General features: G+C 45.1%; 1 protein-coding gene across 2 annotated transcripts in view; it reads right to left on the bottom strand.

Moving 5' to 3' along the window:
• Nucleotides 1-25,044, bottom strand: part of Galnt17 (polypeptide N-acetylgalactosaminyltransferase 17) — a 429,898-nt gene that overhangs the window by 23,358 nt on the left and 381,496 nt on the right. For both annotated transcript variants that reach the window (XM_029477980.1, XM_021162564.2), the window contains 2 exons: nt 7,975-8,160; nt 1,864-2,001 (listed from right to left, as the gene is read on the bottom strand). In XM_029477980.1, coding sequence (XP_029333840.1) covers nt 1,864-2,001; nt 7,975-8,160 — 324 coding nt within the window. The remainder of the gene's footprint in view (nt 1-1,863; nt 2,002-7,974; nt 8,161-25,044) is intronic.

Raw genomic sequence — 25,044 nt, forward strand, 5'->3', positions numbered from 1 at the left:
TTTTTTTTTTTTTTTTTTTTGTTATGTTTTTCAAGACAGGGTTTCTCTGTGTAGCCCTAGCTGTCTTAAAACTCAATCTGTAGACCAGGCTGGCCTCGAACTCAGAAATCCGCCTGCCTCTGCCTCCTAAATGTTGGGATTAAAGGCGTGCACCACCATTGCCTGGCAAATGCTTTCTTTTATAAGTTGCCTTGTTCATGGTGTCTCTTCACAGCACCAGGAAAAATAATTAATACATCTAGTCCATTTTTCTTTGGGGGATTTTTTTGTTATTTAAATCAATTATTTTATTTAAATTGAATTGTAGGGCTCACTACACATAAATTACTATTCATCTGTAAGGTTTGTGATGTATATATTTCCAGTTTGGCAGAACATTTCCACATTGGGAGTGTGGGCTATATTTCTTTATGAGCTCAGATCAATGTGTTTTCTCCTCTGTTCCTCCTACACGTTTTCAACCTTAGAAAGCCTGTCTCCCTTTAGATATCAGATTTATCTCCAGGGCTCTGTGTCTTTATGTCATGACTTCATTTTATTTTGGGAAGAGGTTTTGAGACAGGATCTCATGTAACCCAGGATAGCCTTGATTTTACTATGCAGCTGAGGATACCCTCAAACTGATTATAGACATGCACCACAATGCCAGCTTTACATGGTGTAGGAGATGGAGCTTTAGGGGCCCCACATATGGTAGGCAAGCAGTGGAGACTCCTCTCCAACCAAGGCATTAGCATTTGACAAAGAGCTAAGCAATATACACAATTGGGAGAGTCCCTGCCCACTTTCTGATTTCCCCGTCACATCTGATCCTTCTTCAGTAATGAAAATCCTTTTAGTTTAAAGAGGAGAGGAGAAGGCAGTTAGTATGCATTTCCAATGGCTGCCACACATTGCCTACTGACCTGCTGGCCCTACTAAACACACCATGGCTCATTGTTCTGCCTAGCATCCCATGGAGCAGGCCCTTCCATTGCTCTTGTTTTTATACACTGAGAAATGGGAGGAGCCACATGGTAGGCAACAACTTACTAGAATGAGAGTCTAGCAGATTAGTTCAAAAGATATGTTCTGTTGAGTTTGTTTATTGTGACATAGTCTTGTGTAGCTCAGGCTAAGCCTTAAACTCACTATGTGGCTGAGGATGGCCTTGACCTCCTTATTCTCCCATCTTGGCTTCCTGTGCTGGGATTAAAGACATGTACCACCATGCCAAGCCATTTTTATGTTTTAGAAAGAGTGAAAGCCTCACTACAGAAAATCTGAGAATTCTCTCTGTCTCTGTCTCTGTTTCTCTCTGTCTCTCTCTCTCTGTCTCTGTCTGTTTCTCTCTGTCTCTGTCTCTGTCTCTGTCTCTGTCTCTGTCTCTGTCTCTGTCTCTNTCTGTCTCTCTCTGTCTCTCTCTCTCTCTCTCTCTCTCTCTCTCTCTCTCTCTCTCTCTCTCTCTCTCTCCCTCTCCCCCTCCCCCTCCCCTCCCCTCCCTCTCCCCCCTCTTTCTTGTGTGTGTGTGTGTGTGTGTGTGTGTGTGTGTGTGTGTATGCGTGTCGTGATAGGGATTTAACCCAGGAACTTGAACAAAGTATGCTAAGCAAGAGCTCTACCACTGAGCCATAGCCTCAGCTCCCTGGCTCTTATTATGACCTAGATCCTGCTCAGTGTCCTCACTTACATGGCCCAGAGACCCCTGCCCCCAATGTCAAAACATCTCAAAACTGTCATGACTTGGGCAGATAACAAAGCCACGGTCCCAGTCCCATTCCTGCCTTCAGACCCTTGCTAGTGAGAGAACCTTGTACCTCCAAGAATCACTAAGGGGCAGAAGGGAGGAAGGCCCCGTCGTCCCTCAAGTGTGGTTGATCTTACCTCCCCATAGGCGATAGTGTTGTTGTATCTTCTCATTTCTGGGTAAACATGGTCCAAATACCACTGGAAATTCTTACATTTCAAACTTTTCCTTAATGCTTTTCTTTCTGAGACGTCACCGATATCGATGCCTGGATTCTGCAAGCAGAGAAACAAAGGGCATTAGTGGCTTTGGGCCTCTGGCCAGAGCCTTGTGCAGGTGGAGTCACTTTTAGGAAGGGCATCTAGGGGAGTTGGAGCCTGGAATGCTTTGGGGTATTTTGTTTGTTTTGTGAGAAGGAGCGTTCCAGCTTCATTTCTGTGGCCGTGATAAAACATCGTGACCAAAGGCCACTTGGAGGAGGAAAGGGTAGATCTGGTTTACTCTTCCATGCTACGACCCATTATGGTGGGAAAGCCAAATCAAGGGCTCAAGCAGCCAGTCCCTTTATGTCCACAGAGCAAAGAAAGCTAACATATCCATGCTACCTGCTGCCTATGCTCAGCTGGCTTTCTGCACTCATACACAGCCCATGGAATGGTGCCACCTGCATCCAGGGTGGGCCTTTCCACCTCAACTAGCGATCAAGACAATCCACCACAGACATTCCTGCAGGCCAACAATTTCTCATTAAGACTCCCTTCCCAGACTGTGTCAAGTTGACATTTACACTTGATCTTAGCCAAAAAGGCCGAGAAGCGATTCAAGTTGACATTTAAGACCTTACATTACATTGCATTACATAGGATCATATGTAGCCCAGGCCAGCCTTGAACTTACTTTACAGTTGAGGATGGCCTTGAACCTCTGATCCTTCTGCCTCTACTTCTTGAGTGCTGGGATTACACATATGTTCTATCACACCTGGTTTATGTCATATGGAGGGAAGAACCCGGGGCTTTGTGTATTCTAGGCATACACCTTGCCAGCTAAGCTACGCCCCCAGCCCTGTAGTGCTCAGGTTAGCTTCAGCAGTCTTGATGTATCACTTAAACATAAGCTATAGATTATACTCATTCCATGGAGTGTGTGTAGGAAGATTGGACAGAAGTCTAGACAATTCTCCATCTTTATCACCACTGGGTTTAAGGACCCCAGGACACAAGGGTGTCAACAACTTACTCTCTGGGATTCTTCTCTTTCTTAGTAATTACCCAAGACAATTATTGTAGGAATTATTCGACGATGACAAGAAAATAAATGTTTCTAGCCTCCTTCGGCTCGTCTTTCAACTTGTGTGTGACGTCCCTCTTTGTGGGCACTCTGCAAAGCTCATTATATGCAAAGGAGAAAATAATTTTCTGTGTGATGATGTTCTGATGAATAATTCACTCTGCTTTTATTGAAATGAACCTGTAATGGGTTGCTGTGTGATGACAGAGGGGAAATAAACCATCTGAAATATGAGCCTCAGTCTCAGCCCCAGATGACTGTGAGTCACAGGACACAGGCTAGGCTGGGGGCAGGGGCGGGGGTGGGGGCAGGGGGAGCCAGATGGGACTTGAGGGCACCGAGAAGAGTTAGTCTGTTAAGATTTTGTCAGTAAGCAGGTAAGGATTTTAAGTATGTTTGTGCATGTGTGTAAGTGTAAGGATATGTTTGTGTGTGTAGGGTGTGTAGGGGTGTGTAGGTTTTGTGTGTGTGTGTGTGTGTGTGTAGGGGTGTGTATGGTGTATATATGGATGGATGGATATATGTGTGGGGAGTATATGTATGTGGTGGTGGTGATGATGGTGTGTGTGTATATCTGGTGTACATGCATAAATGCATATGTAGGGTCAAGAAAACATTGGTTGTCTTGCTCTCTTGTTCCCAAAAACTTACATTTTTGTTCCTGTTTTAAGACATGGTTTCTCACCATAACTGAAGTCGAATGCTCCAGGATCTGTCTGTCTCCTCCTGCAATGCTAGGGTTACAAGCATGTATGGCTATGTCTGGCTTTACATAGGGACTGGGGATTTGAACATAGGACCTCATTTCTTCACAGTGACTGCTCTTACAAGGATGTTAAAGAAAAACATTCTTTAAATATCATACTTACTAATACTTAAAGGCAAGCCAGAAAACAGTATTTAACTCTTTGTTTGAATATCCTTGGCCTAGTTGGTGGATGGTGTTTGTTAGTCTGAGAGTTGGTTTGAGACAGGACCTCATACTATAAGCTGGTCTTGATCTTACAACCCTTCCTGCTTCGTCTCATCTAGTGTTGGGAATGTAGGTTTGTGCCAGTGTGCTCAGCCAAAAGTGTTCCCTTTTACCCCTTTAAAAGAAGAAAAGACAGGATCTCAAGTAGTCCAGGCTGGTATCAAACTGGCTATGTAACTAGGAATGACCTTGGACTCCCGATCCTGGTACCTCCATCTCTCCAATGTAGGGATTACACACTTGGCTGAAATGGCCATTTTAGAGCCTGGCAGGATAGCACTCACAACTATGGACCAGCCATCCGGAACCAACCTAGACCTGTGATTCAGTATTGTTTGATTTTCCTTACCTATGATCAATCACAGTCCAAAAATTCTAAATGGGAAATTCCAGAAAACAATTCATAAATCTGCAGTAAATTTTATCATAGTGCCTTGTTTGGATCATACCACTTTATTACTGGCTGTTGCTATTGGCCTCTTCGTGTGCAAGTTTATAAATAAAACTTGGCCATAGTCTTGGCCTACACGCTGAATGTGCTTTAGTGTATTGAGTGCTTAGGCTGAGAGTGTGGCACTGGCCTATCATGCCAGCATGTGGGAAGCCGAGGAAGGAAGATCATGATTTGAGGCCAAACTGCTCGCTGTGGAGTAAGATCCTGTCAAAGCAGGTGAGGGAGGGGAGGAGAGAAAGGAAGATAGAGGTGAGAGGGAGGAGAAGGAAGTATGGAAAAAAAAAGGAGAAAGGAAAGAAGAATTGAAGGAAGAAAGGGAGGGAGGGAGGGACAGAGGGAGAAAATGAGGGAGAGAGGGAGAGAGGGAATGTGTTGATCTCATTGTGAATCCTGAGACTGTGAACTGGAAAAGTCTTTTCTTGTTGTGGTGTGGCTCATCCCTAGCACACACCTTTAACCCAAGAGCTTTCTGTAAACAGGGTTAAATAAGGTCAACCATAGGTCAAGAGGCAGAGCAAGGAACCAGCTGACAGGGAGTGGGCATAAGAAAACCCAAGAAAGAGAAAGGAAGGTCTTTGAGTTAAAGGGTATTTAAGACAGTGTGGAGAAGGAGAAAGGGCCTTTTCCTTCTGGGACATTGGTGGAGTAGGAGGGTCAGCTGGGTGCTTTCCTGCCTCTCTGAGGTCTCAGGCTTACACCACGGTGTCTGACTCCTGAGTCTTCATTTAGTAAATTGTACATATGGGACTTTGTGTTTTAAAAACAAGAATGTCTTAGGATCTAACATGTCTCTAGTTTGGTTCAGATTTGGGTCCAGACCATTCAGGGCTCTAAAGTGAGATTCTGTCCCAATGCTACACACACACCCCTGATTTAGGAGTTTTTTCTGGATCATAGAACGTGTGTATATGACCTTTATTGGTTGAATATCCTTCGTCTGAAAACCAGAAACCTAAAGCTCTCCCACATCTGTACCTTTTGAGCAGTGTTCATGAGTTGTTCCTTAGGATGCTCAGGCCCCATGTGTGGTTTCTAGTCTTCTTAAAACCTCCTTCACAGTAGCCCCTTGACCAAGCAGGGATGGCAATGGAGAGTGCACTGGGCAAGAGTGACTAGAACTTAGCTCTTGTGACTCCAAGAGTGATAGCTAACTATTGTCAAGCTGACATGATCTAGAATCACTCTTCTGGGTATGTCTGTGAGAGATTCTAGAATGGATTTATTGAGGAAGGAAGACACGCCCTGAATGTGGGTGCACTGTCCCATGGGCTGGGGTGCTGGGCTGAATAAAGAGGAGACAGTGAAATGAGCAACAGCGTCCATCTCTCTCTGCTTCCTGACTGAGGGTGTGACCAGTCGCCTCACACTCCTGCCAACATGCCTCCCCCATTTTGATGGACTAGACCCTTGAACTCAGAGCCACAATAAACCATTCTTTCCATAAGTTGTTTTTGTTGGGGGTTTTATTCTAGAATAGGAACAAGAACTAATATGAGAGATAAAACCATCATTCTACATTCTTCTCTACAAAACATGAATTACCCTGACACAGGAGCACTAGGGTTATAAGTTCACATCCCTGCCCTGATGATTTGTGTACATATTCTTTATGTAAGAAGATGTACTTCTAGTTAATGTGTATGCATGTATGTGTGAGATTGTGCACATGAATGCAATGCCCATGGTGGCCATAAGAGGGCACCAGATCCCCTGGAGCTGCAGTTAGAGGTGATTATGAGCTGCCTGAAATGGGTACTGGGAACGGGCCTCTGATCCTCTGCAAGGTCAGCAAGCACTCTTAACCACTGAGCCATCTCTCCAACCCTGAGTTGGCATTCGTGTAACTTCTTAAGGAAGACCCATTAACCTCCCAAAGTACCAGGTTTCTAATTTGTAAAATGCACATTGTAGTAGGCCCCTAACAAGCCTGCATTTATTGAGTATTCAGTTGTGGGATGAAGTCTATTCTGTACCTCATTTGTTATCACTGGGGCCCTTTGGGGTAAGTATGAACAATTTATGTTCTACAGATGAGGAAATCTAGGCAGAATGCTCATTTGCCATGAGATTAAATGAGATGTTGTAAAAGAGAAATTTATCAAGCATCTGGGATGTACTAAGTGCTCATCAAAGGTTATCCAACTTTACATAAGAATATGTGAAAGTTTGGGCTGGCAAGATGGTTCAGTGGGTAAAGGGGCTTGCTGCCAAGGTTGATGACCCACGGTCCTGCCTAAGGACCTGAATGGTGGAAGGAAAGAACCTTTGTGCCCAGGTTGCCCTCTGGCCTCTATATGATGCACACTGTGGCATCATCTCCCCTACATACACTAAATAAATGAATGTAAATTAAAAATGCATAAAGGAATACTGCGTTCGATGATGACTCTACACTGCTAAAAGAGGGAGAGGCAAATTTTTAGGATGTATTTCAAAAACTGTAATGAGGTAGAGGCAAGCCTGGCATCACAAACTATATCACTCAGCTACTTGTGAGGCTGAGTTAGGAATGTCAAAGGTTCAAGGTTAGCCTGGCCCGTGAGAGTGAATTCAAAGCTAGCCTAGGTAATTTAGTGAGACCCTGTCTCAAAATGAAAAGAAAAACAATGGTTAAAGGTGTGGCTCAGTGGTAGAGCCCCTGCCTAGAATCACCCAGGGAGGGTCTGGGGGCGTGACTCAGTGGTAGAACCCCTGCCTAGAATCCCCCAGTGAGGGGCTGGGGGCGTGGCTCAGTGGTAGAGCCCCTGCCTAGAATCCCCCAGTGAGGGGCTACTTTCCTAGCTTACACAAGCACCTAGATTCAACCCTAGTTGAAGTAGCAGGGGGAAAACTGTAACAACAGTGACACAATTTCTATACTTTTCTCCTTTACCCACTCAAACCTTGCACAAATTTAACTGTATTTCTGCTGCTCTACTGCGGCCTCCCGAACAGAGAAATGAAGATCCGCCATCACCCCGCATTTTATTGCTCAGTATCTCAAAGCACAGCAAAGTGATCAGTGGAGATTTCATCAATAGCACAAGACAGAGGTGAGAGTCAAATCAAGTTGGGCACAGCCACGGGGTTCGGGGTTCCTGCTGGGAGCCTGGAGTAAGGAGAGATTTTGCTGGAGTCCCCAGCAGCACGCATGAGGGAGAGAAGGAAACAGGCATCATAGCCTTCACACAACCGTCAGTCAGGACTTGTCACTGGCAGCTGCATTCCCACGGGGTCGGGGAGGCGCACAGCAGGAGCAGAAGGTTGGTGTTGCTCAAGGCCGGGTGAGGACCTTTTGGACACAGCGCATTCTCAGAGTAGAGAGACAACGCTCATATAAGAAGATTTAGATTAACACGGCAACAAGATCTGCAGATCTTTGTAAGTGGATTGATGCCCTTTGGTTGTGTTTGCCCCAGTAAGAGGATCAAACACTCAGATGTCTGTGAGCCTTGGCAAGAGAAAAGCCATTGGCTTATTAAGAGTGTCTGCGGCCTGCCAGAGAGCCTAACTTATCGTTCTAGGATGATAGGGAAAGCTGCCTGTTCCTACCTCCAGAGGCAGATTCCACGCTATGTACACATGTGACTTGTAGTCGTCCATCCAGACCTCGGCTACTCGCAGTGCATTCCTCTTGGTGTAGAAGCCGATGTTACTGTTATACGGTTTCTTCTTCCGCTCAATGTGGGCCACCCTTGAACATGGAAGGACCTCCATGCTGCCACCACAGAGCCATACCTGGAGGCACAGAGACTTGATCAGTATGGCAGAGGATATCCCAGAGGCCACTGCCCTTCCCACAACCCCCAAAGTAGTGGTTGAACCTAGATAGCATGAACCCTAGTTTCCTTTCTGTTGCTGTGATAAAACACCGTGACCAAAAGCGATTTAAGGGAGTAAAGGATACATCTGTCTTGTACTTCCAGGTCACGATCCATCACTGAGAGAAGTCAGGGTAGGAACTCTAGCCAGAACTTGAAAGCAGGAAACATGGAGGAATACTGCTTGTTGGTATACTCATAAGGTCACGCTTAAATAGCTTTCTTATACAATCCAAGACATTCTGAGTAGGGAATGGCGCCACCTACAGTGGGCTGGACCTTCCTACATTACTAAGTAACCATCAAGACAAGCTCCCCACACAGTTATGTCCGCGGGGCAATCTCATCTAGGCTATAACTGTATCAGATTGACAGTCTGAGCGAACTATGACAGTTTAATATGATTGTCAGTTTGAATGAATGTGGAATCATCAGGAAGACAAACCTGTTGGGCTTGTTTATAAAGGAGTTTCTAGACTGGGTTAACTGAGGAAGGAAGACTTGCCCTGAATACAGGAATCATCGTTGCATAGGTTAGAGCCTTGGGCAAAGGAGAAAATGGCCAAGGACCAGCGTTCATCTCTCTGCTTCATAACTGTGGATACGATGTGACCAGATGCCTCCCTCTCCTACTGCCATGCCTTCTCCGCCATGATAGAACTCTGAGCCACAATAAACTCTCCCTTCCTAAAGTTCCTTTTCTCAGGTATTTGGTCACCATAATACATCTCACTATGTTCTGCTTGTCCAATTTCCAACTCGGCTTCTTGTCTTTTTATTATTTGCGGAGGCTTTCGGGAGAACCTGGCTGTGGTATAATCTATCTCATTTTTCCTTCTTTTATTTTCGGGATGTGGTATTGTATGTCTGCTTCTTTTCCGACCTCTGTGGGCAACTGCAATACATGGCAATCACTCATTCATACACACAAATTAAAAAAAAAACAGTTTAAAATGTCTTTTTTAAAAAATTAATGGACTTAAGGGCTGGGTTTAGTCGTTGAGTTGGTAAAGCATTTGTGTAAGAATGAATGCTTGATTTCAATCCTAGAGGATATCCAGGCCTGGTAGCTTATGCTGATAATTCTAGCTTTGGGGAGGTGGAGGCAAAGAATTACCGGTGTTCACTGGCCAGCTAACCACTGCATTGGTGCCTGTGGGAAGGGCAATAGCCTTTTTGGTGAGCTCTGGGCCAGTGAGAAACTGTCTCAAAAAGGAGGTGAACACCTGAAGAATGTCACACATACACACAAACTCTCAGGGAAAGGTGAATGTGTGTGTGTGTGTATGGGGTTATCCATATTCCTGGAATTAAATACCACTGAAGAATCTTGGTTATGAGATGTACCTGGGTGAGCCCTGAGCCACATGTGCAGCCTGTGTGACATTCTTGGTATTTGTGAGACAAAATGTGAGATGCAACTGTCTTTACAGCAATATTATGAGACTTTGAGGACAGTGGGGGATCACCCCAACTTCCTCTCCAGGACCCTCATTCCTTCCATCTACCCTTAAAGATGGTCTCTCAGGTTGTTGATGTGTCAGGAAGCCCAACACGGGGCTTTCTCCTCCTTCCCTTAAGGGTTTGCATTTCTGCAATCTTAGCAGCAGCTTTTCCAAACGTCTTCTGTATCCCTGATCAAGTCACTCTGGGGTCCACTGAAATTGGTTTCCATGTCACTTGGGCAACAGGGAGCTGGGCCTGGTGGCACAGTTTTGTTATCCTAGCTATGTGTGTGATGGAGGCCGAGGGACCACAGCAAGTTCACACCTGCTTTGGTGTGAACTTAGTGAGTCTGCTTCCAAATAAAAAGCAACTAGAGGGGCTGGGATGTAGTTCAGTAGTAGAGCACCTGCCTACAATCTCTCAGTGTGAGAGTGTGGCTCAGTGGTAAAGTACCTATATGGCATACAGGAGGTCCCGGGGGGTCTTCCTCCAGTCCTGGGCAAAACCAAACCAAACCAAACCAAAAACCCAACAACAACAAAACAACCTAATAGCAACATTTGAAAATAACACTGGTGAATCTCTCAATGTAGAACTCATAAAATAATCCCATTGGGTCTTCTAAGTATAGGTAAATTTTAGCTTCCTTTTTTTTGTAAAATATGACTAAAAACATAACCAGAATTTATCTGGCTAAGAAAATATTTTAATTTGTTTCTCCCATTCTTCTTCTTTGGGACTTCTTGGTAACCCTTGTCCCCTGAGAATGGCACACTAATCACTCCCAACGAGCTGCCGCTGGTAACTTTCCCTGGTGTTTTGTGCCGGGCTGGGCAGATGAGCTGTGTCACCTTACCCCGATTTAAATGCATCTTCTCTTCCACAATCAGATGGATGCTTCATGGCTTTCCTCCTAAATTCCTCTTACAAAAATTCAATTTCAATCCATGGCTTTATTTATTACAGTTTCTCAGAAATGGGATTTACGAATGCAGATCTGGAGACATATCTCAATTTAAGTACTGTGGTGGCGAGAACCCCCTAAACACGTAGATTCTACTGCCGGTTGGGTCGATGCAAGCCATTTCTCTTAGCACAGGCTGAGGGATTAAAACAAACTTTGGCAAGTGACATGTGACTCCAAGGAGGAAAGAAAGACATTATTGAAAGCAGCCTGCTTCATCGAGCAGAGTCAGGGGATGGGAGAGACTTTCCCTCCTGATTGTTGTTGCTTCTGTATTTAAAAGACAAACCGTATCAGAGGGAGGCGAATCATACTGGTCTGAACTTGTCATCAGTTTAAAATCCATTACATTTGTACCACCCAGTGGAATAGCATGCTACTGCCATGCATGATCAAACTCCTGTGTTAGAGAAAACATCCCACATAATCCTTAAATGCACTTTCTCTGTCTTCCTACCTCCAGCTGTCTTTTCTCTTTCCTCAAATCCCTTTATTTTTCTTCCATTCCTTCCTTCTTTCCACCTAAGTTCTTGTTCCCACCTCACATCTGTTCCTTCCTTTGTGCTCTGGTGGAGCCTGGGGACAGCAGCAGCTCTGGTGGATTCTGGGGACAGCAGCAGTGAGATTGTTAACGTGGGATGGGCAGCGGGATGAGTAACAGGTGAAGAGCTGGGAAGATGGCTCACTGGGTGAAGGCCCTTGCAGACAGGGGAGTTCCATTCCCTGGGGACCATGGGGGAAGGGAGAACTTGATTCTACAAGTTGGTTTCTGCCTTCTGCGTGCACTGTGACACACACACACACACACACACTCACACATGTGCGAAAAGGAAACAATATAAAAAAACATTAAGCTCAGCATATGAAGGAAGCAGTTGGCATAAACTAGAAGCTACCTGGGCTATACCCAACAGAGTGTACTGAGAGAAGCCCATGGGAGAGGCATTTGATAAAAATGAGTCACGAGTCTCCTGGACCAGCATGTATAAGTGGATACCTTTTTCCTACTTTGTTAGCCCATCTTCATCTTCAAGAGTACAATCACTTCAAAAAAATTAGTGTGTGTGTGTGTGTGTGTGTGTGTGCTGGTACACATACACCTTCCCTGCAGTGCATGTGGAGGTCAGAGGACAACTTGTGGGTATTCGTTTTCTCCTTCTACCATGAGTTCCAGAGCAAGTCCTTCAGCTTGGTGGCCTTACAATTAGATGCGTCTTGCTGGCCTGGGTTCCTTTTTACAACAAGTGATCTTTATTTCTACTTTTGACCATATGCTCCTACCACAACTTTTTCATTCTGGGACACAGAAACCTAAAAACATCACTGGGTGTCCCTCAGGACTCAGATCCACACCGTAATGCTTAGTAACCTTAATTTCCATCTTCATGGGCTCCAGAATCACAAGCCTCCTGACACGCCTATGATGGGTGCATCATATAAATCAGTGGCTCTCAATCTTTGGGTTGTGACTCCATTGGGGTCAAATGACTCTTTCATGGGGGTAGTATATCAGATATCCTGCATATCAGATGTTTCCATGACAATTCACAACAATAGTGAAATTACAGTTATGAAGTAGCAATGAGAATAATTTTATGGTTGGGGTTACCACAACATGAGGGACTATATTAAAGGGTCAAAGCATTAGGAAGGTTGAGAAGCACTGGTATAGATTAAGATTAGCTTTTGAGGATGTTTGTAAGCTATTGTCCTGGTTGGCCTTAGCATTGTGTGAAGACCCATGTTGACTGTGGGTGGGATCATTCCCTAGTCAGGGACTAGTAAAGGAAGAAAAATTGACCTTGGCACAGACATTCATTGCTATCTTCTTCCTGACTACAGCTGCAACAAGACTTGCAGCTTTGACTCTCCTACCATGATGAGATGTTCCTCGAGTTATAAAGCCAAAATACTTCCTTAGATTGCTTTTATCAGGGTCTTTTGAAGAGAAAAAAAGAAAAAAACAAAAACCTTTAATTTTTTATTTATGTGTCCTTATATGTATGTGCAGAGGCCAGAAGATAGTATCAGCTTGCCTTGAGCCAGAGTTACAGTTGGTTGTTGCAAGCCATCTAACATGAATGCCAGGAACTGAACTTGGCCCCCTGCAAGAGACATGGTCTCAATCACTGGGCCATCGCCCCAGCACCTGTCCAGGTAATGTTGTCACAGCCAGTGTAACTAAGTCAGTCATACATCCAAAACAGAATGATCCTTCCTTCCCTACAGCAGTTCCAACTGAACAGACATTCAGCATTCTATTGCTTTGTGTTCCCAGAACCCTTCCCGATGCCCTCAACTTATAACAATTTGCCTTTGGCCATTGAACCCAATACTATATACGTGTTTATTAGGACCAGCTTTCTGATCTGGTCCTCTGCTGGAGATCTAAAGATAATATAGACATGAAGGAGCCTGCTGACTGAATTCACAACTTTCACTAGTTCCTCAGGGCTGAGCATGAGAGTATGTATCAGGGAAGGGCCGAGAACAGCTTTGGCACCTTCATATGGAAGTTTCCAGAAGGCAGGGGGGAGATAACACTGTATTCACTTTCCTACCTATACATATTACTCATCCTGCTACCACCATTTAGTATGCATTTTGCTGAGGATTAGAAAGCAGCTGTTAGAGTGTAATTATAGATAATCTATGCTTAGCCACTAGAGGAGACTGCATTATATTTAATTCTGTCTTCAGCACCAAAGGCCATAGCTTTGAGACTGTATGCCCTGATGTGGAAAGAAGCTGGTATTTACAGTTTTTAAAGACTGATATCTTGTTATTTTTTAAGTGTTTGTGTGTGTGTGTGTGTGTGTGTGTGTGTGTGTGTGTGTGTGTGTGTGTGTGAGCAGTGTCCACAGAGGCCAGTAGAAATTGTCAGGACTCCTAGGCCTGGAGTTATGTGTGACTGTGAGCTGCCCAACATGGGACTTAGGAACAGAACTTGGGTCCTCTGTAAGAGCATTGTGTGTTCCTAAATCCTGAGCATCTCTCCAGCCTGCTTCCATATTGATTTTATAGTATATGCAATGGCTAATCTTGATTGTCTACCTGGATAATAGGAGATGCATTTCTGGGTGTGTCTGTGAGGGCATTTCTAGAGAGGTTCAATGGCAGAGGGAAGTCCCACCCTGAATTAGGGTGGTGTCTTCTCATGGGCTGGGGTCCTGGACTGAATAGAAAGGAGACAGTGAGCTGAGACCAGCATCCATCTCTCTCTGCTTCCTGTGAACACATCTTGGCCAGTTGCCCCTGCTCCTGCTCCTGCTCCTGCTCCTGCTCCTGCTCCTGCTCCTGCTCCTGCTCCTGCTCCTGCTCCTGCTCCTGCTCCTGCTCCTGCTNTGCTCCTGCTCCTGCTCCTGCTCCTGCTCCTGCTCCTGCTCCTGCTCCTGCTCCTGCTCCTGCTCCTGCTCCTGCTCCTGCTCCTGCTCCTCCTCCTGCTCCTGCTCCTGCTCCTGCTCCTGCTCCTGCTCCTGCTCCTGCTCCTGCTCCTGCTGCCACTGCCGCTGCCCCTGCCCCTGCCCTGCCCTGCCCCTTTCTCACCAGAGTGGACTACATCCCCTCAAGCCAAGAGCCAACGTTAAAGCAGACAAGTATTTCAGGCTCCTGGAGGCTTGTATTCTCAGAGTTGTTCTGTGATCTCAGTCAGTGTGGGTCTAGTGGCATTACACCTTCCTGCCGGTGAGTACCAAACATCAGTTGACGTCATAATGTCTTTGGGACTCTATTTTTCTTCTATTCCGATCTATTTTATATTTTACTTTTACATCCCAACTACAGATTCCCCTACCTCCTCTCCTCCTTGTCCCTCCTGTCTTTGGGACTCTTATGTAGACATTCCTCAACTCCTTCACCGAGACAATGTGTCTCGGTCCCTTTATTTAATAGAAACATCAGTTTGGGGCCCTCTTCTTAGTTGTGAGGAAAAGCTCTGCTGAAAAGCAACATAGGGAAGAAGGGTTCATTTCAGTGTATCGTTCCCTAAGGTGCTACCCATCATTCCAGGGAAGCCAAGGGAAGAACTCGAGAAATCCTTACATCACATCCACAGTCGAGGGCAGAGAGAGAAGTTACCATACATAGGCAAGCTTGCTTGCCACCAGCTTGACGTCTTCACTCGTATATAGTCTGTGACCCTCCAAAGCGTGCATATGGAGGCCAGAAAATAACTCCTTGGAGGTTGGTGCCACCTGCAATGGGGGCTGTCTTCTTGCATTAACTACCAGTCAAGTCAAATCTACCCCACATATGCCCACGGTCCACCCTGGTCTAGAAAATCTGCCCAGGTGATTCTCAACTATGCCAGCCTGATTTTTTTTTTATACCACCTATCTTCTTTGGCTACAAGGCCAACCTACCTTCTCTATCCCATTTCCCACTGCATGGTCAAGCTTGGAAGCTACGCACTGAAGGGAAAGAAGCCATTATGTGGAAGGAGTTGAGACCTTGGAATGATCACTAGGAAGGCTCCCTGCCAGCATCTACCATGAATTTGTTTTCTGTGCCTATGTGGTGTATATATGTCTCTATGTGTGTGTGTGTGTATGTGTGTGTGCGTGTGCATATGCATGTATGTATGTGTATGTGTGTGCATGTGGAGGCCAGAGGTCTAACCAGCCATCTTTCATGATCACTCCCATTTTATTTTATTTTAGTTTATTTTAGTTTAGTTTAGTTTAGTTTAGAGATGGGGTTGCCACTGAACCCCTGCTCATTTCTTTAGCTAGACTGGTTGGCCAATGAATTCTAAAGCTCTGTCTGTACAGTTCTCCCCAACCTAGTCATCCTATCCCTGGGCTTTACAACCACATACTGCCCAGGTCAGATTTTTCTGAGTGGGTGCTTGGGATCTAAACTCAGGCCCTCAATTACAAGACAAGCACTTAAACCACTAAGCCATTTTCCATGACTTCCGTGAATTTAAGTACTGGGGAACCAAGGATGGGCCCCTGTAAATGCCAGGCAATGGCTCGTCCACTGCACTACAGTACCAGCCTCACTGTGGCTTTTAAATTTGTTATTATTATTTTCATTTAGAAGGAGAAAGGTGCCCATATGGAGGTTACAGGACAACCTGTGAGAGTCAGTTCTCTCTAACATGTGGATTCTAGAGGTTGAGCTCAGATCATCAGGCTTAGCAGCAAGCGTCTCCAAGCCATTTCTCCAGCTCAGATTTATCCCCCGCCCCCATTATACCAGAGACTTGGAGTTCAGGGACCTGAGGGATTTGCCACAGGTACTCTGCAGTTCTAACTTTGAACTGCAAGCTGTTGAATTTTGAGAGGCCCAGGCTTTTAAAGGACTCACTATCCAGAAGTAAATGGCTACCGTGAACTTCCAGTAATTTCATCTATCTCTCTCCATTCCCCATTGTCCAGCGAAGCGGGCTCCTGCCCTGAGACATTGCATACCTTCCTGACCTGCCCCATTCCAGTCACTTCTTGGCTGCACTTGGGGACCAGTTTCACATTTGAGAAGTCTGTCAGAACAGGCAGCCTGTGGCAGAGCTGATAAAGAGGACATGGTCTTTTAAATTTTTAAACAGTTCTTTCTGGGTGTTGTTTTGTTCTGGCTTGCCTAACACTGTGTCCTGTGTATCTCCTAGGACCTGGGGTCTGAAATGTCATCTCTTGCCTGCTGGCTGCTGCTGCTGCCAAGGGCTGGCAGCCTAGCTCCCGCAGTGTTTGAGAGGCGGATGGAGCAGGTGTGCCATCCATTCAGAGATGGCTCCTTGACAATGAAAGCCAGCATGATCAAAACGGCAAACTTTGCTCCTTGGCTCAGAGCAAACCCAGGGAGGGTGTTACATTATCTTCACGGCATGGCTCCCCCCACCCCCTGCTTGGTTCAAAATGCTGAGTATGCTTTATTGGGTTAAAATAATGTTTTATATGCAGTTTTAAAACAGTATTTGTGTTTATGTGTGCATTTGCCCCATAGTAGTCATGTCGAAGTCAGAAGGTAACTTTTGAGAATTGGTTCTCTCCTTCCACCATGTGAGCCCTTAGGTTCAAATTCAAGTCCTCGGGCTTGGTACCTAATGCCTTTCCCTACTGAGCTATCAAGCCAGCCCCTCAAATTTTGTTGAAATAAGGTCGTTGCATTAGGCTATTAAAGCTATTCAGATCTTCCCGAGGCACAGAGCCTGTTCCTAACTACCTGCCTTAATGTTCTGAGTTCCCAAATGAAAGACACACACACACACACACACACACACACACACACACAGCCTTCTACTTTAATATGCTTTAAACTAACAGCTGGGCTACTCCCAAATATCCACATGGCTAACACACTCTCCCCTTTGATATTCCTGGATTATTACTTTCTAAATCTTATATTTCATCTTGACGGCCCCAGACCCAGTCAGGGGTCCCCTGGGGCCATTCTTTCTCATCTCCTAGATATTTGGTATACTCTCTCTTCCTATACTTCTCAGGCCTGATCTTTCTGCTTTCTGGACATAGTGGTTCTAACTCCTTCTCTTGTCTCCTTGCCTGTGAATCCTAAAGTCCCGCTTCTGCCTCTCTGCCCGGCCACTGGCTGCTGGCAATTTTATTTACCAACCAGAAACCAACTGGGGTAGGGACCCTCAGCATCTCACATTAGGATTCTCATGTAATTTTGGAAACCAAATTAACAAAATACAAGCATTAAACCAAATCTACAAGACAGGGTCCCATTCTGTAACCCAGACTGGTCCCACACTCACAGCAATCATCCTGCCCCAACCTTTGAGTGCTGAGATGACAGGCAAGCTCAGCTTCATCTACAAATCTTCAAGTTTGGGTTTTAAGAGATTTTTTTTTCTACTGACTTTCAAGACAGGGTTTTTCTGTGTGGCCCTGCCTATCCTAGAACTCACTCTGTAGACAAGACTGGCCTGCCTGCCTTTGCCTCCTGAGTGCTGGGACTAAAGGCGTGCACCACCCACTACCACTTCCTGGCTTTATTTGTTACAGGGGGATTGTGATAAAGGATTGGCTTAATAGTTTACACTGGGGGTTGGAGAAGTGGTTCAGCAATTAAGAGGTCAAGCGTACTTGCTGTTCCTCCGGGGGACATGAGTTTTGTTCCCAGCACCCACATCAGGCAACTCAGAAATGCCTGGGATGCAACTTCAGCAGGCACTTTATTCTTGTGCACATGGACACCCATGGGCATGATTTTAAAATTAATTAATAATGAAAATACAAATTTGCATTGACAAGTAGCCAGAGGAGCCCCCAGTCACACAAAGTCTACAAGGAAGCATGTATACCCTCCCCATCCGGGCTTCATCTTCATGCTCACGCCTATCCTAATTGTCCAAACAACATAGTTTCTAGGTTGCAAAGAACTATTACCCTGATTTGGTGAAAATGGTTGGTGCCAGTGGTGTGTGCACAGATAGGGCTGCATCCTTCCTGAAGCCAACCATCTATTTTTCATCTTGTCAGATCTCATCTCCTCTGATGAGACTGCATGAAAATGGTTCCAGTGGGTGGATCAATAACAGAATTTTCCATGTGGCAATGAGGACCAATCCTTCAGGGTCACCGGAGAGTCAGCTGGTTCTATCTATCTAGCATTTCAGTCCATCCTGGAGCTAATGGCATTGTGTGCCTGGGGCAAGCATTGGATCGCTTAGCTCACCTCTTGCAAGCTGTTTTTAGCCATATGCTGTAACTAAGATAGTCTTGGATATTATCCAGGTTGGTCACTGGGACCCATCGCTGGGACTGAGGTGACAGAGAGCTCAGCCTCACCCATCAGAGATGATCTGTGCCCACCCCCAAACCCTGCAAGTCCTTTCAAAGTTACTCAGCATTGGAGCCTCTGTTTGCAAAATGGTGACACCAGCCTAATAGAATGGTGGGTAAACATTTGTTCTTTCTGGGACAGCAGCAGGCACTACAAAGGTATTCTGGGAAAAGATAGAGCCCTGTTAGATGGCTGGCTTTCTTTCACCTGTGTGCAGTGGTGAGCAGAGCCAGACTTGGCAGGAGTGGCTCTCAGGAGTTCCATGTCACTGTCAGCTGATCCAAGTCCTCTGCCCTCCACGGTACTCCTACTGTGGGTATAAATTCCTATTCACCTTGCATTGTGTTGGAGTTCACTTTGTGATGCAAGAAGGATCAACAGGTAAAGGCCCTTGCTGTAAAGCCCAGTGACCTGAAGTGCAGTCCCAGGGACCCATGGGACAGAAGGAGAGAACTGAATCCTGAAAGTTGTCCTCTCTCTGTCTCTCTCTGTGTCTCTCTCTCTGTTTCTCTCTTTCTCTCTGTCGCTCTCTCTCTCACACACACACACATGCACACAAACTTTCTCACTTTCACACAAACACACATATACAGAGAGAAAGTAAAAAGATTGTCCTATTTTTTCTACCTCTTCACCAGCACTTGTTATTTTTGATCTTATTTAATCAAATTAATTAATAATGTTGTATGGTAGTCATGTAGTGTGTGTGTGTGTGTGTGTGTGTGTGTGCGTGTGTGTATGCATGTGCATTTGTCTGTGCTCATGCATGTGTTGGTCAGAAGACCCAGATTTTTCCAAGTTGGCCACACTAGCTGGCTAGCAAGCTTTCAGGGACCTGCCTGTCTCTGCTTCCCATTTTGCCAGGACTGGTAGTACAAGCATACACTTGTTTCTACATGGGCTCTGGGGCTCAAACTATGGTCAGCACAGTTGTATGGCAATTGCTTCACCAACTAAGCTCATCTCCTCAGCCCTCTTTTTTAATCACCAGTGTGTATTAATTGGACAAAGTAATGGGTTTTACTGTGACACTCCCACATATAGGTATAATGTACTGGGATGTGCGTTATTTCTATGTACACTCTATTGCCTTGCTTCTCAACCTGTGGGTCGCAATTCTTTTGGTGGTCAAGAGATCCTACCACATGAGTAGAATATCAGGTATTTACATAAGAGTGAATATTTATAAAACAGGTTCATGACAATAGCAAAATTACAGTTATGAAGTAGCAACAAAAATAATTTTATGGCTGGGGTCACGACAACATGTGACCCTACATTAAAGGGTCACAGTGTTAAGAAGGTGGAGAATCGCTACTCTATCGCCTTTTCTGATCTCCCTCCCTCCCCTCCTTCTCCAGTTCCCCTCTACTTCCCTTCTAGTTAACATTAACTGTCAATGTGACATGGCCTGAAAAATATGAGATCAGTCTATGGGCATTGTCATATTCTTAAATGATGTAGGAGGGCTCAGCCCACTGCAGGTGGCATCAATCTCTAGGCAAATGGCCAAGCAAGAATGTATAAGTCTTCTCTCTGTCTTCAATGCTATGACTAGTTGTTGGAGTTCCTTCTTTGGTCTCCCCAGAGTGAGGGACTGCACCTTGAAAGAATAAGTCGTATAAACCCTTTCAGCCCTTTATGCACTTGGGTATTTGTTACAACAGAAATAAAGCTAGAACATTGTTCTAACTGGGATGATGCTATATCTCGCTGTGGCTTTATTTAAATTTTTGTTTATTGATTTTACATGTATGGATATTTTTTTTCCTGCATTATGTTTGTGGCTCACATGTGTGTGTGTGCCCACAGAGACAGAAGAGAAAAAGCCAAGCACTGCGATAGGTATTTGTAATACCCAGTGCTAGGGAGGCAAGACAGGTTGATCCTTGGGGCTGGTTGGATGACTAGCCTAGCTAAATCAGCAAGTTCCAGGCAATGAGAGATCCTGTACACATGCGCACACGCAGGCATGCATGGATGGCTGGGTTCTTAGCAGTTCCAATTTTGCACTGAATATTTGGAGGAGTCGTAGAGAGCCACTGAACTTCCATGTCCTTGTCAGAAGCCTGAGGCAGTAGCAGCAGCAACAGGATAGGTGAACTCACCAGCAAGAGTGAAGGGCAAATGGGCAAAGAAGCAAAGATATTTCCTTCCATGTCTTTTTATCTGGATCAGAGATAATGTAATGTGGGTGGATAGGTGTGGGTGGGTGTCCTTCATGAAGACAGCCCCCACAGAACAGACATGCCCACAGGCCAACCTGATCTAGACAATCCCTCACTGAGACTCTGTCTTCCTGTGATTTGTGTCAAGTTGACAAAATTCATTATCACACATGGAAAGAAGAAATAATACGATTTCAAAATGGGCAAATGATCTGAATGGGTTTATTTACAAAGGAGAAATGGGACCGCCTAAGAAGACCATGAGAAAAGTACATAGCTTCACTAACCCTCATAGAAACACAAATCAAAAAGCAAGGGGATAAGAGAGATAGCCTAGCAGTTAAGAGTACTGTCTACCACCCTTTCAGGGGACCCAGGGTCAATTGCCAGCACCGGTGTAGGCTTATAACCACCTGTAAATCCAGTTCCAGGTGATCCAACACCCTCTTCTGGGATACCATTCTCAGGTGTTGTCCACCATGTTGGTTAGGTAGGGTTTCTCATTGGCCTGGACCGAGTTGATTTGGCTTGGCTGGCCAGACATCCAACCCCAAGGATCTACCTGTCTACCTTCCCAGCTCTGGGATTACAAGCATCTATCATCATGATTAATGTTTCCTTATGTGGGTTCTGAGGGTTGAACTCCTTGTGCTTGCAAGGCAAGTACTTTACTGCCTGAGCCATGTCCCTAACTCACTGTGGACTCTTTTTTTTTTTAAAGAGTTATTATTTTATTTTTAATTTTATAAATATAATTACATAATTATATAAATAAAATTACATAATCTATAACTATTTTATAAATACTGACTAGTTTTATAATTTATAAATATAAATTTCAATCGAGCTGGACTGTGTGGGACACATGTATATGTAAGTGCAGTACCTGCAGAGGCCGGAAGAGGGCATCAAATGCCCTGAGTCTGGGGTTACAGGCACTTGTGAGCAATCTGACTTAGGTGCTGGGAAACAGTCTTAGGTCCTCCAGCAAAGCAGCAAGCACTTCCAACCACAGAGCAACCTCTCTAGCCCCACCCCCTCTTGGGTAGTTGCCTTACGAGGAATAACTAACTATCATACTACGGGCAGGCCATCTTCATAGTTATAGAAGAAAAAAAAAAAAAGAGCATGCAGTTCCAAACCAAAACATATGAACGGCATTTTCTTTTCAGCTTCGAGCTTTGAATTGCGAACGCCAGTGGCACCCTGGGTTTGTCGCCAGCGAGCAGGAGTGAGTTAAAGGCTCAGTTCCCGTATTGCTCACTTTCCAGCATTTCCAGGCAAGCAAGTAATGAGCAACCAGAAAACAGGCCTTCAAGAATGAATTCAACCAAACAAATGCTAGGAGAGCCCTCCGGGGGCCTGTAGAGGGCAATGAGGCATGTTATATGAAGATTAGCAGAGAGAGTAGGCAATCTTTCTAAATAAATAAATGATGAGGTGGTAAATACTGGCCGCCACCTCCATTTCCTCGGCCGCCTTTTCCCCTAGAACATTCACTGCCTGGTCAGATAGATGCTAGAGGAGTGCGAACCCAAGCGCATCCATCTGCATACTTAAAGGCTGCCCTGGCTCCCAGTCTTTGCCTTTGAGCATCAGTACAGGAGAGAATGATGTGAATGGCTCTTCCTACAATTTCATTTTTGTAATTAATTTTAATTATATGTATCTGTGCATCTGTGTGGGGCCATTAGGTACTTGAGCGCAATTGTCTGCAAAGGCCAGAAGAGGGCGTCTGATCCCCTGGAGCTGGTGTTACCAGCGGTAGTGTGACACCCAGTGCTGGGGACCTAGGTCCTCTGCAGGCTTAGTGCATGCTTTTAACCACAAGCTGCCTTGCCAACCTTACTTCCATGATTATTTATTTATTTGTTTATTTGTTTATTTATTTATTTTTAAATGATGAAAGTTCTACACTGCACTGGCAAAGTCCACAAAGGGAATCCTCTCCAACCATAGTGGAGCTGAATCAGGGGACAGGTGAGTGGAACAGAGGTTATATATTAGGTTTCAAATATCTAACAAGAAGCAAGGAAGCTGGGCACGGTGGTGCACGCCTTCACTCAGGAGGCAGAGGCAGGAGGATTTCTGAGTTCGAGGCCAGGCTGGTCTACAAAGTGAGTCCCACCACAGCCAGGGCTATACAGAGAAACCCTGTCTCGAAAAACCAAAAAAAAAAAAAAAAAAGAAAAAAGAAAAAGAAAAAGAGAAAAGAAACAAGGAAGAATTTATTCTGGCTCACAGTGCACACAGGTCCATCATGGTGGGGAAGGCACCGTGGTGGGAGCCAGCCAGCCCTGTGTGCAGTGGGACCCAGCCCTGTGTGCAGTGGATGGAGGCTGTTTGTTCACGTCTTGGCTGATGAGGAGGTAGAGTGTGTAAAGCTAGTGCTCACATGACTTCTTCCTTATCCCTTTCTATTTAATCGGAGGGACAAGCTCATGGGACAGTTCTGCTGACATCTAGGGTGGCTCTTTCCTTCTCTGGAAACACCCTACTAGACACACCCTGAAGAATTCTGCATTAATGACCTAGATGTCCCTCCCTCCGTCCCTGTCCCTTTGTCCTTCCCATTCTTTTCCCTTCCTGTTCCCCTCTCTTTAGTCTACACATCTCCAGATCTTTAAAGGGCTCACCCACTTGGCACAACTTTTGGACCCTGTAAATAATGCTAGCTATTCCATGGGTAGGGGGAAGGAACATCACCGGCCAAGAGTGCTTCCTGTGACACTGTGGAGGACTGAGTTTAAATCTCCCAACACCCAACTAAAAAGCTGGGTGTGGCCTAAGCAGTGGGTGCCACAAACATCACTGGCCAGACTGGAGATGGTAGGAATCCTGTGGCTTGCTGGCTGCCAGCCAGCCTAGCCAAAACAATCAGCAGGTTTGTTCAGGATGAGACTCTGTCTCAGGGGAATACGGCAGACACTAGAAGAAGATATCTGTCCTCTCTGGCTTCTGTGCATATGCGTACCAGCTCATGTACATCATGTACATCATATAGGTACATACATAGCATACCCCCCCACACACACACATTAGTTATTCCAGGCTCCCCATGTCATAGACTGGCTGTTGGATGATTCACTTCCTCAAAGTTTGTCATCTGTGTTCAGCACTTGTGCTTGCATCAAAGCTGCCATCATTGATCCCCTAGGATATTTTCATCTTACCTGCCAGAGACCTCTATTATAAATATAAATATAAATATAAATATAAGTATAAATATATATTCCAGAGAGTAGGGGCTGACCCTTTAAAACCGTGGTTCTCAACATTCCTAATGCTGAGACCTTTTAATACAGTTCCCCATGTTGTGGTGACCCTCTTAACCATAAAGTTATTTTTGTTGCTACTTCATAACTCTAATTTTGCTGCTGTTATGAATCATGATGTAAATATCTATGTTTTCTGATGGTCTTAGGCGACCCCTGTTGAAAGAGTCATTTGACCCCCAAAGGGGTCGAGTCCCACAGGTTGAGAACTGCTGCTTTAGATCAAAGATTAAAGGATGTTTATACGAGTCAGAGTTCTCCAGAGATCTGAGCCCTCACAGTCCACATCCATATGCATGTATATATGTATTTTATATACATACATGCTATTAATTTGTAACACATGTAAAAGATACATAGTACATGTAAAACTTTCCATGTTTATTATGTTTCCTATATTATGCTACATGTATAGCACCGTGTTATATATGTATATATTCCTTATGAAGAATCACCTTATGCAGTTACCATGGATGGCAAACCTCACGATCTGCCCTCTGGAATGGATGGTACCAGGATAGAAGATGAGCTGAGACAGCTCAGCGGAACGGTCATGCAGGAGTGAATACATCCTCCTCTTGCTTCTATTCCTTTTAGGCTTCCTGGTTACAAAAAAGGTTTTAACCTTTTGTTTGTTCATTTGTTCATTTGTTTGTTTTCCTGAAGGCCCCCTTGCTCTAGAGACACCTTCACAGACATCCAGACACACTGGACACATCCAACATCCTGTGGTCCCCCGAGTCATTGCAAAAATGAACCATCATGAAGCCCACCTACCCAGAGCACACACAGAAAGTTAAATGCTGGCTGGCTCCTCCCATAACTCACGTAGGGGAAATCTTGGTCTGCAGTGTGGCAGTGCCTAGATGTGGAACTTTGGGAGGGGAGTCCCTTGATGGGTGAGGATCCGGAAATCCTGCTTCCTCAGTGGCTCAGCCCATTGAGGGATTGCGGATCCCGAGGGCTGAGACCTCATCAGTGGGTCAGCATATTGATGGATGTTGATGCTGAGGGTACAAACTTTATCAATCAGCTGCTAGCGGATGTGGATCAATAAGGCTTGCACGTAATCCGTGAGTGGATCCTTAAGGTTCAGACCTCATTGGTGGCTCAGCTCATTGGTGGACCCATAGTTTCATGAGTGGATTGGTCACTTTTCTATTGCCATGATTAAACATCATGACCAAAAGCAACTTGGGAGA

Source organism: Mus caroli, chromosome 5 (genome assembly GCF_900094665.2).
Source record: "Mus caroli chromosome 5, CAROLI_EIJ_v1.1, whole genome shotgun sequence".
Classification (NCBI taxonomy): domain Eukaryota; kingdom Metazoa; phylum Chordata; class Mammalia; order Rodentia; family Muridae; genus Mus; species Mus caroli.